General features: G+C 44.3%; 1 protein-coding gene across 1 annotated transcript in view; it reads left to right on the forward strand.

The window, feature by feature from the left end:
• The window catches only part of FZD6 (frizzled class receptor 6), a 22,743-nt gene extending 10,748 nt beyond the window's left edge, over positions 1-11,995 (forward strand). Inside the window, exons 2-6 of the mRNA XM_026051578.1 lie at positions 3,626-3,822; positions 5,237-6,254; positions 8,277-8,425; positions 9,499-9,930; positions 10,454-11,995. Of these exons, the coding sequence (XP_025907363.1) occupies positions 3,626-3,822; positions 5,237-6,254; positions 8,277-8,425; positions 9,499-9,930; positions 10,454-10,610 (1,953 nt within the window). The 3' untranslated portion in view covers positions 10,611-11,995. The remainder of the gene's footprint in view (positions 1-3,625; positions 3,823-5,236; positions 6,255-8,276; positions 8,426-9,498; positions 9,931-10,453) is intronic.
• Positions 11,996-12,555: the final 560 nt, after the last annotated feature.

Consider the following 12,555-nt stretch of genomic DNA (forward strand, 5'->3'; position numbering starts at 1 on the left):
GAAGTTCCGTCTTGAGCAGGAAGTTCCTGCTCGAGCAGGAAGGTTGGACTAGATGATCTCTAGAGGTCCCTTCCAACCTTGAATATTCTGTGATTCTGTGATTCTGTGCTGGGGACGCCCGGGAAGCTGGCGGGAGAGCGGGAATCRGACTGGGACAGCAGGCACCATGGGAGCCCTGCGGAGCAGGAGGCTGCTGCGTTTGTGCAGCCCCTCGGTGCACTTGGAGCAGAGCTTAGGGATTAGGCTGCAGACCTAGCCGAGCTCCGTGGCTGGCATTGCAGCCTTGAAGCAGCTGATCCTTGCTTTCAGGGAGCTTGCGGCCTCGGCTCCGCGTTCCCGGCGGGAGAAGGGAATGTGGGGCCTCCCTTGGCATGTTTGTATTGTAGCTTTACAGGCCACCAGGAAACGCAGACCTGCTATTTTGGCTCACTGGAAGTAAAGCCCACATCTGAAGAACAGTGTTTGGAGCCCAACTCGTGACCTCTTCTGATGCCTTCCAATGGCAAAAGCAGACTGTTTCTGAAACTGTGTGCTGCAAGTCCTGTTTGCCCGTGCTTGAGGGAGAGCTCTACGTTTTGTACAGTTGTTTTGGTCGAGGGAACTCATTGCTTATAAAATCTACTCAAGTTCTTCAAGGGATTTGATGCAACTGTTGAAAGACTCAGCCGATTTATTRTACTTCAGTTTTGAGAAGTATTTTGACATGGTTCATAGCCCAAGGTTTTTAAAGAAACTGTGCTGAAACCCCAGATGGGATTTGCTTTTCTAATACCTACCAAGAAGCAGAAGAAAAAGGCAGGAATAAATAACCCCCTTTTTTTTTTTCCACAATGTACAGTGTGAAAATCATGAGATGATGGAATGGTCCTATAGCAGATATATGACCAGAGGGGTTCCCCAGGCATCTGGACTGACACCTATGGTAAATGGCTAATTCATGGGTGACCTGGCAGAGGGCAGGATAGGGAATTTAATGCTTAGAGTGCAGAATTGACTGAAGATCTGCAGAGAGCTCTCATGTGGATGCGACTGGACAGTAAAATAGTAGATGAGATTTGGTGTTGGAAGATGCAGCGTGATGACTGGAGGGGAAAATAACCCCAACTACTCACACGGATAAGTAGGCACAGTGTTAAATTAGCTGCTGTTAYTCAAAAATAATATTTGGAGTCTCTATGAATATCTCAACAAGTCTCTATGGATGCTGGAAAYGGGAAGTGGGTGTTCAAAGAAAAGTAGGATGCAACATCGATTAGAATAGGAAAAAGGTAAAAACCAGTATTATGCTGATGTGTAAATTCAAAGCGTGCTCACATCTTTTGTAAATGTGTGTAATATTACACACACACACACACACCACACACACGTATATATATTTACATAAAATATGCACATGAGAGGATGAAAAAAAGAATGACCCAAAGTGTAGAGCAAATCCTATACAAGGACAGTCAAAACAGGCCAAGGCTCCTAGACTAATGAAGAGAAAATGTGGGGCATGTGAGAAGTCAATATAGCTGTGATGGCAGGTTGGCAAAACGGCATCGGAAACACCGTGAACCATCTGAGCCGCTGTCAAAACGCGCGAGCCGAGGGGTGATCCCTTAGGAGCGGCAGGAAACCGGTGAGACACGGTGCTTTCTTGGACAGTGCCTGGTTAAACTGTGCAACAGAACTTCCTGCAAGAGCGTTTTATACATTTATGTAGGGATTAGGGAAAAGGCATCTGTGGGTGTCCGTGGGACAGGCACTGCGGATGCGCCCTGCGGCGCGGGAGGCCCCGGGGGCCGGGGCACCCTGTCCCGCTCGGGCTCTCGCTGCTGCCTGGGCCAGCATGTTCTTTAGAACATGAAGAGCATAAACATGTTGAAGGGCATAAACATGTTAAAGAACATAAGCATGTTCTYTAAACCCCCGTATTCAGCCAGCGACAGTATTCGGTAGTATAATTCCTGTCTGCGTGTAATTTTTCCGTGGTCAATATCTAGCTCTGATTTATGGCAGTGTTAGTGATAGCAGTGATTGCCGTTAAAATTTTTTAAGCGTTTTTATATAGCAGAAATTAAAAATTTATTTGAATACTTAGGGTTGGTCGTGAATCCTGCATTTCTTAACTGGGTGAATTCCATTAGACTCTGTATCTTTTCTTTATCTTTTCTGAATGGAGTGAGCGTACCGATGTAGCCTCATTTTTCCCATGACGTTGGGTAATGGTAGGCTGAACTGCAGCTGTTAATGGAAACATCTAGTGAAAGAGATTCAGTAACAACATTGTTTTGATAAATATGAAAATCACGTTTTGAATTGCCACTTTCCAGAGAAGATACTGCTGTTTTATGCAAGTCTGCATAAGTTTGAGTGGCACCTCGCAAGTGGCTGTAGAAAATTAATTTTAACTTTTAAACCAACCAAATGAGAGGAATTGTGGATAAAAGAGAAGAATTAACGATGAGTTTTGCARAACTTAAGAAATAAATTCAGTTCCTGTGGGGGATCTATACAGGTGCAACGATTATCATGTTTATTTTACCTGAAGTGCAAGAGGAAAAGAGCTGACGTAAATATTGGTGCTGTCAAATGTAGCCGCATCATTTTTGCGCGAAGGGAGTTTAATTCATTGCTCTTACCCTGCCTTCTCTATCCCTCCCGCATTCCCACGTTTCCTGCTGGAGCTCCAGGAGGATTTGTGGCTATTCCATTTGGAAGAGGGGGTACTGTTATGTTACCAGGACCTTTCCTTCWAACCTGCTGCTCGGTGGTGAGCCTGGCCCTGGCATGTGGGCATGTGGTAATTTGGGGTGGTCACAGGCTGACAGAATTAGGGGTTCTGGTCTAGACACAGACCTTAGTCCTTTGCCAGTCACTGGCTGATGAATTTAGATATGCAGCTGTTACCAGCAGAAAATTCCAGATAGTTTTTGCATTGTTTTGTGCTTATCTGCAGCCTCCTGAGTGTGGCGAACGTGGCCTCAGCTTCCCTGGTGTGGGAATTTGACAATTCAGGAGCAATTTGGAGGTCCCTGTCCTGCTCTGCGCAGACACACTGCCTGTTCCCTCGGACAGCGCAGGGTTGCGCAGCCTCAGCCATGGGTGAATTTGCTCTGCGTTAGACTGGGGTTTAAATTAGCTTGTTTTGCCTAAATGCACCGAAGCAGGAGCGTTTATCTGGTGCCACAGGCAAAGCAAAGAGCAGCCCCCCGGGGCCTGGGTACCTGCCTCGGTGCTGAACCCGGTACCGAGTCAGCGACACTGGGCTGCAGTGGCGCTGAGGACGCAGGGCTGCCGGGGAGGCAGGGCTGGTCAGTAGGAAACTGACCTTATACCCTGTGTTTCAACGTTTTGGCTTTGCTAGCGATACCTTCGAGAGTGCTGGTTTTGTCGAACTGGAACCCCCAAGCTTCCGTCGTTGGAGAAGGGCCCGATCCCGAGCCGGGTCGGCGCTGGCGGAGCTCGGGGTCGGTGCTCCCGGCCGTGCCGCCGGGTTCTGCTCCCTTCTGCAGCTGTGCAGCAACCGCTGTCCGCTCATCGGCTCACATGTACAGGAGAAACATGGGATGGAAAATAGTTTGACTGCCTCGAATTACCTTTTGCAAATCACTAAGAGAGGCCTCTTTCCTTCCCAAAGCCTTTCCTCACCCTGATGAATCTTCACTGCTCGCCGGACGTCCACACGTTCCTGTGCCAGGCGTTTGTGCCCGCGTGCCTGGAGCAAGCGCACGTGATCCAGCCRTGCCGGAGCCTCTGCGAGAAGGTCTACTCGGACTGCAAGCAGCTCGTGGACACCTTCGGGATCGCGTGGCCCGAGGAGCTGCAGTGCCACAGGTAGGGGCTCCTTTGGGGATGGTGTGTTCCAACACAGCGCGTTTCATCTCTGATAGACCGGRAATCTGACATAACCTGCTAAAAAACCATTTTGCTGCAGGCTCCACAGCAGTGGGGACACGGCAGTGTTAACTGTAGAGCAATATTTTTATTAAACTTTTCCATTTTTATACCRATCGCCTGCATTTGCTATAAGTAATTTTGATGCCAGTTACAACAGTGTTCTGCAACTGTGAGTGCTCTTCACTACCCAGATTTCCAAATAAGTTTTTTTCAGCAAACACTTCAATTTAAATGAAGCATTAAATGTTACAGCATAGATTGCACTCGCTCGTCTCTGGAGACAATAATACGTACTTCACAGGGGGTTATAAATAATTTGCTGCTATATGAAGCATAAAGCGCTCTATTTGAATGCACACACAGCACTAATCACTTAAATGAGCAAATTAAATCTTTTACTTTCCCTGTGCTGCGTGCCAAATGTCTGGGGGTTTTTTTCCACAAGGATTTCACCTTTTTCTCAGAGTTATTTCAGGTGTTTGTTTCAGAGAGAAGACAACTAATACTGTATCTGGGAAGAAGATGGGCACTGTAAAAGCTGTAATGTAATAAATGTTATTTTAAATGTACACTTAAGGTTGGAATGAATGCATATAAATAAAAATCCCGTTTTTATGGGACACAAATGCTTACTGGTTTGACTTGCACATACATAGTGTAGCAACAGTGCTAATCCTAGAGCATTAGTTGTACATGTAGCTCACCTATTTTGTGCAGCTCAAGCCTCGAGCAAGAGAGTATTGAGCAATTTTTAAATGAGCATTATGGAGCTGTAAAATTTGCAAAAGTAGTGATCAGTTTGTTACACCTATTTATTTATTTTTCTTGGCTCTTTCAGTTTGGTAGTTTTGGTAATACTGACATCAACAGTGAGTTATTAAAGTAACACAGAAAGTCCCAGTAACTCCCTAGCGTCGTACGCAGGGCATCGGCAAATCCTTGCTCCTGCCAGCCTTCATTCCGTGCCCTCGAGGGAAATGTGTCTTTTTTACCAGATAATTTGAAGTGCATCTCCGACCATATGCAGTTATTCACATGGAAAAATCTACTGTAAATATTTTTATATGTGTACATATAAAAAGTTTCAGTGTGGGCTGAAACCATAAGAAAAACAATTGTGGTTTGGGTAGGAATTCAAACAGTATTTGACTGCTCTTTTACACTGGAAATAGAGTCTTAAATCTACTGCTTTTTAACATGGTACCTGATTTTGGGCTCATAAGTCATATTTTGCATCATTTCCAAAATTTAATGGTGCGTAAAAGAATATTTTTTCATACTTAGAAAGAATCATAAATTGCAGTTGGTGACGAGGGGCATTGAGATGTTTCTGTTCTGTTAATTCACGCAGACTGCCCAGCTGTGACGAGGCTGCTGCCGCGACCGCTGCCGTCACCGCGGACGTGCCCGGCACGCGGAGGAGCCCGGGACAGACGCGAAGGGACTACGGGTTCTGGTGCCCGCGACACCTGCACACGTCCAATGGGCAAGGCTACAGGTTCCTGGGAATTGATCGGTGTGCGCCCCCGTGCCCCAATATGTACTTCAAAAATTATGAACTGGATGTGGCCAAGAGCTTCATTGGGATAGTGTCCATTTTTTGTCTTTGCGCTACTCTCTTCACATTCCTGACTTTCCTGATTGACGTGAAAAGGTTCAGATACCCAGAGAGACCCATCATATATTACTCAGTCTGTTACAGCATAGTGTCTCTCATGTACTTCATTGGCTTTTTACTTGGAAATAGAACTGCCTGTAACAAGGCAGATGCCAAGCTAGAAGTTGGCGAGACGGTGGTTCTTGGCTCCCAAAGCAAAGCCTGCACCGTCCTCTTCATGGTCCTGTACTTCTTCACTATGGCAGGAACCATCTGGTGGGTGATCCTCACCATCACTTGGTTCCTGGCAGCAGGAAGAAAGTGGAGTTGCGAGGCCATTGCCCAGAAGGCCATGTGGTTCCACGCGGTCGCCTGGGGCATCCCTGGCTTTCTAACCATCATGCTGCTCGCCATGAACAAAGTGGAGGGGGACAACATCAGCGGCGTTTGCTTCGTGGGGCTCTACGACGTGGACGCCTCCCTGTACTTCGTGCTTTTGCCCTTGTGCCTCTGTGTTGTCGTTGGGCTCTCCCTTCTGCTGGCCGGGATCATCTCCCTGAACCACGTGCGGCAGGTGATTCAGCACGACGGCAGGAACCAGGAGAAGCTCAAGAAATTCATGATCCGCATCGGCGTTTTTAGCGGCTTGTACCTGGTGCCGCTCGTGGCGCTGCTTGGGTGCTACGTCTACGAGCTGGTCAATCGGAAAACCTGGGAGACGACGTGGGTCTCCGACCACTGTAACCAGTACCATATCCCTTGTCCTTACCAGGCAAGTAGCAGGTTTCTTTCATTAACACAGCAAGCTTCAATCAAATTCTGACGTGTCACTGTAGGGCAGCGCGGTTTAGCAGGTTACTTTCAGCTTAATCCATTTGCAAACATGCAGTGAGGGGTTGTTTTTTAAGCAAAATGGCAATATCACACTTACTGATCGAAGTGATACTACTCTGCAATTAAATTCCAGCTCACATCTCTCAAAGATTATGTAATCCTGAAGATAGCCAAGCTTCACAATGAAGTGTGTGTGTGTGTGTGTGTACAGCTTTCCACACAGGATCTCTTACTGAAAACACTTGCTCTCTGCTTTCTTGCCTGGTTGTATAGCTTGGTATCCCAGCGCCGAAGGAGAATTTCCTTCAGTTTCTGTTGAAATTGAAAAGTAGGTTCTTGAAAATTGAGTCAAAATTGGATTTAAAATGTTGCTTATAACGAAAAAGTGATTTAAAATCACTTTTATCTCTTTTAATTTAAAATCACTTTTATCTCTTTTAATTATTTTTTTCTGAAGCATAGAAGTTCAAGACACTTAAAATTACAAAGCAGATTTCTAGGATATTTTTTGCATGATGGTTGTCACTTGCAGGCTAATTTTCAGTAAGGTGAAATCATCATCAACAAATATTCCAAGTTTGTTCTAAATAGGTGGTATGTTCTTATTTAGCAATTGGCTTTAAAAAAAAACCCCTCTTTAGAAAGACTTTGGCAGTGCAGCTGTACTTCTGCCTACAGATTCATTTTTTTTGTAAATACATAAAGCTCCCTGTAATCACAAGCGATTTGTGGCTTGTGCCTCTGATTTAAGCCCAAATCAGAAAGGAGCCATGGCTGAGAGAACTGCAGCTTTCTCATGTTATCTTTGATTGCTTGCACTTATCTATAATTTTACTGCCATAAACTACCATTATAAAGAGGACTATAAACACGACCTTGTGGCATAAGGCTCAGTCCTCCCACATTCTTAAATGTCCCGTATATCCCCTCTGCTGAAATAAGTGTAAGCTAAGAGTATCCCAACTGGGAGCCTCCTTGGGTGTTTTTGTTTCCATTAACGTTCTYAACACACGAACTGTCTTCAGTGGGTTTTGAATACAGCTCCATACAACATAAACAAGCAAAAATAAGGTTGACAGTAGCTTTATTCKCTTTAAAGACTTGTCTTGCAACGCTTAAATATAGTAGTTTAGGATAACGTGGCACAGAGGAACATGTGTTCTCATCCTCTAACCTTCTGGAGAGCGAAAGCAGCAGGGAGAGCTGCACAAACACGTGTTTGATCAGACCTGTCCCTACAATAAACAGCACTCATGAACTATACACCAGCTTAGAGTTGCCCTCCTGGTCTTGGCTCGCTCACGGACCTCTTTTTTACATTGATCAGTTCAAAACTAAATAAAAGCAAACTTGCATTGAAGTGAAAAGCGTTACCTTGCTGCCGAAGATGGTGACTTTCATGGATGGAATTGGCAAATAAGTAGATAACGTAAATTAAATTTACAGCATGGGAGGAGAAGATAATAATCTCTTAGCGAGCTAAACGTCTGAGCTCCTGTGATCTCGTTCTGCAAAGAGGTGGATTAACTTTGCAATAAAGAGCAGAGAGCAGCTGTGCGGTTCCCTGCGGCTCCCTGAAGGTGCTGCCTGATCTGATTAACTCCAGCTCATCCCTCGGTTGTTCCCTTCAAGTGCAAGGGCTCAAGCTCCTGCGCACCGACTGCCACCAAAGGACATGTTTGCTAACTCTATTACTGCTAAAATGACCTGTTCCCTCCAAGTGAAAAGAAAAATGTTTCCTTCTAACTCACCTCCTCTGTGTTTTCAGCTATAACCTGCACGCAGACATTTACTTGGCCTCCCTTGATGCTGCATGTCGTGCATTTGTCTGCAGGACAAGCCTGAGCAAGCAGGAGAGAGCCTCTTTCCCATAATTTGTTTGTTTTCTGAACTTCAAATACAGATGAAACATTTTTTTTTCTTTTCTTCTGTGTATTTATTAAACTTCTTTATCTTCTAGGCAAAGGCATTAGCAAGACCAGAAATATTTTTGTTTCTGATGAAATATCTACTGACCTTAATTGTTGGCATTTCTCCAGTCTTTTGGGTGGGAAGTAAAAAGACCTGCTCTGAATGGGCSAATTTCTTCAACAGAAACCGCAAAAGAGAGTAAGAACTTCATTTCATTATTATTCCTGGCTTTTAAAGTGCACATTTTAAAATATGTTGGATATAAGACATTTTCGTTAAGCTCAGGTAGTGAGAGTGTCATCTTTGGGCTCTTGATTTTGGAGCTTAAACGCTGTTTAGGGAGGTAGACAAAATGCCAGCGGAGCCTATGGAAATTTTATGTAGGCAGGGACTTTCTGACTCCCCTCTCAGGAGACCCAAGGTCTGTTCTGTGCTGCTTGTTCTCGTGGAGCAGCGTTTGCTGCTGCCTTTTGTGCTGGCTGGGGGTTTGGTTTCTGTTTCRTGAGGATAGGGAGCTGCAGCCGCCGCCCTGCCTTCCCCGGACCACCTTTTTTTTAAACAGTAGTTCACTTTTATTACTGACTTTTTAGTAAAACTCTATGGATATAAACAGATTCTAAACATAGTCCTATGGTGGTTGTTCTTTTCTTTCTTCCTCATCCCTTGATTGTTTCTTTTCAGATTACTACTTGTGGATTATGAATGTGCTTTTAGATCTCTCTAGTTCTGTGCATTTGCCACACCAGCAGTCTTTAACATCCTTTTGGTTCATATCTGCATTCCTTGATGATGAGCTTGCAGCTCCCTTCCCTTTCCCTTCTTTTCCATTTCCTGTACGTTTTTCTTGTTTCAGATGTTAACAGTTTTCAGCCACAAGATTTTAAAAATAAGTCAATTCTGTAATGTCTACTTTTTTTTTCTTTTTCACTTGAGCAAGGTTTGCATTAATAACTCTAACTTGGTAACACAACCACTTACACGCTARTCCTGCTTTCCTTTCTTAGATGATTAACCCTCAATGCCATTGGAGCTGCTCCCTGAAGTAAGAGATRTAGAAATTGGCTTTAATTGTTCCCCAGACACTGTAACTCTGTTTTCAGATTTTCCCCCCCTATTTTCCATATAATTTTTTTCCTTCTGTTCATTACATACATCCAACTCAGATCACCTCAGTGGTTGCTATTCTTACACATTTTTGGTTTAAGAAACTATATAATATGTTAATTATCAGAAATAATGCTCTTAATTCACACGCCTGTGCCCTCTTTCAGCCCGATCCGGGAGAGTCGCAGAGTGCTGCAGGAATCCTGTGAGTTTTTCCTGCGGCACAATTCCAAAGTCAAGCACAAGAAGAAGCACTACAAGTCCAGCTCGCACAAGCTCAAGGTTATTTCTAAGTCCATGGGCACCAGCACAGGGGCCACARCCAACCACGGAGCCTCTGCAGTGGCCATCACTAATCACGACTACTTAAGCCAGGAAACTGTCGCAGAACTTAAAACATCTGCAGACTCGTCTGAGAAGGAGGTGGARGCAGATGGAGCATCAGCCCCAAGAGGCGCGGAGAGCCAAGACTTGTGTGGAAACCAAGCGTTGTCCAGTTCCAAACTGACTGTGGATCAGGTGGAAAGAAGAAGCAGAGCAGATAATTCATATGAATTGAGCAGCTTGTCTGGGAGCGTGAAGAGAATAGGGGAGGGAAGGTAAGGCTCTGACCTTCCTCTTCGTGCTGCCTCTTTATGTCCTTGCTGCTCCTGCGTGTTTGCTCTTTCTGCTGTATCCGAGGAGTCAGTGTGCGGTCACACCTCGGCTGGCAACAAAGAATGCTCTGATTCTTACATGTTTTTTTCTCTAGGGCCTCGCATCCTGTAGCTTGAGTGAGTAGGGTAATTCTTCAGGATTGTTTTTAAGTGACAAATGCCAGGGCTTTAGCTCTTAGGATGTTTTTCTTTCCAAGATCTTTGAGCTAGATCTGTAAGGTACAGTGCTCCAAAGCTCAACAAGACATGTCAGCTGGTGGCCTGGAGAAATGCATGGCTGCCATACATCCTGGAGGTGAATGGTGTGGAAAAGAACAGACTCCTAAGATTAAGATTATGCAGAACTGCATTGAAAAGAACATAGCTGAGGATGCACTGGTTCTGTTGCTATAAATGTGTTTCCTTTACAGTGTAATGTATTGTGCTCAAAACTGACGTGTTGTGTTTTATTTTTAATTATTTACAGGATAACTCCTAAAACTGATTTTAYTGAGTCTCCTGCATTGCAAAGCAGCAGTTCCCTGATACCCGGAGTCTCTCAGACTGGTTCCATGTCGCTACTTGTCTACTCAGCCTCGGACACCAGGAAGGAGTTGGATTCTGGAAACAGTTTAAACCCCTAAGAGATGGACGTTTTCACATGAACATTTTCAGTTTCTAAAACTGATAAGGATTCTGCATTACACTGGAAATAATGGATATTCTGTGCCTTAAAGATGCATACCATGTTTTGCACTTATAGAAATGTAAGTTCTGTAGTGGGGGCAACTAGCAATAATGTACTGTACTTAATCCCATCCAGGACTAATGGAAAAGGAATTTCCCATAGGACACAGCTGGATTGATTGGCAGTAATTTAAAAGAGTTAAGAGAATTATTATTCTCAATATTAGGAACACTTAAGAACTTGCATTAAAATAATGCATGGGAAGCATGCAGTGTTACTTTTCAAAAGTTTCATCTGCGTCTTCAAAATTTTTAGATCTTGATTAATAACCTTTTAACTCTTCTAACTATGCCTTAAAAGTTTCTGTCACTGAGAATTTGAGATTGAAAGGTTTTACAATCCTTTGCAAGGAGTGTAAAAAAATACAATACGTATTTTAAAATGCAAGTAGAAAAATACAGTACTTTTCAATGTATGTATCAGGATATAGCAATTGTAGCACTGTTATGGTAGTCTCTACACTGAATATGAAAGGGAATGTGGAATTACAGTGATGTTTTTTGTACATAGAAATGAATTATGTAAATAAGTGACTGCTAAAGAGGACTATTTGGAACTCCTGTTGTGTGTGTGCTGTCCCGGCCTGGCGTGTGTGCCCAGCAGGTACCCCAAGGTCTGTGGTGTGAAACAGCGGATCCCGTGGTACGTGATAACGTACAGCACGGAGTGCCCACGGGTGCCGGCGTGGGCAGGCACCAGGCTGGGGCAGCACACGCAGCAGGGCTCGGCACGGGGCTTCCCGGCACCGTGGGGAGGACACGGCCGATACCCAAGGGCTTGGGGACACAGTGGGACCGTTACCCTGTTCTGCCGAGCGCAGTGGGAGCGTCTCTGTCCTCCTTTGTTTCTATGCAACTGGCTGGATTTTTAAAAAAAAAAAATCTGTGTAAAAGGATCTTGCATAAAATAATTTTTGAGTTAATATATAGGCTTCTTCAACACTGTTTTTACTTAAGACCTTAATGCTTTTTCTATAAAGTTAAATTTTCTATATGCTCTAGCGATATATTTTTCTTTAAATCCAAAAGCCCTTAACACGAGTAGCCTTTGTACTGAGAGGGTGGCTTTCAAGAGCGAGGACTGCCCATCCAACTAAGAGTTCCAGGATCCAGATCTGAAGAAATGCTGGGTTCTCTGGCGTCTGTATAATTCCTGGAGGTAGGTGGGCAGCGGGATGTGGCACTTTGTCCCACCCTAGGGGTCAGTGCATTTGCAAGACCGCTCAGCCTGCGGCACTGACGTTACCTGTGGGAACGCGGCGGCTGCTCCATCGGGCAGGGACGTCGCTCCGTGCCGGCTTCCCCAGGGCTTGAGCTGCCGAGCAGGAGGGCTCCACGCAGAGGCCAGGGCAGGGCTGATCCAGCACGTGGTACAACCCTGATAAACCAAAGCTCTGTCAATCACGTGTTAAAAACTGAATGTGTTCACCTTATTTGTCTTCATTTTAGCATCTGTAACTTATTGCCCACCCGAAATAGGACGTGCCATTTGTTTGAGAGTTTGCCCTTTAAGAATATAATATGCAGTACTCTTGCTACTGAAAAATACACTGGAAAAATAGGAAATATCCTCTGTGAAAATGAGCACTAAATACCCTTCACTCTTCTAGTCATATTTGTAAACAGAAAACTTTTTACACACTTTCAATAGTTTTGTTATATTGTTAGTAATAAAATATACTGTTGTATAGGAAGAACTTGGGAGTTGGTGTTTTTCTTATTAACTAGATTTATTTAGCATTTTTATCCCTCTACCACTGTGGTATTTGTGCACTGAAGACTCTTTATGACCTTTGGCAGCTCTAAGTAAAAGTACATTAAACACTTTGATGTTTTTATCCT

Source organism: Nothoprocta perdicaria, unplaced genomic scaffold, assembly GCF_003342845.1.
Source record: "Nothoprocta perdicaria isolate Ctin4 unplaced genomic scaffold, notPer1 scaffold_77, whole genome shotgun sequence".
Lineage (NCBI taxonomy): Eukaryota > Metazoa > Chordata > Aves > Tinamiformes > Tinamidae > Nothoprocta > Nothoprocta perdicaria.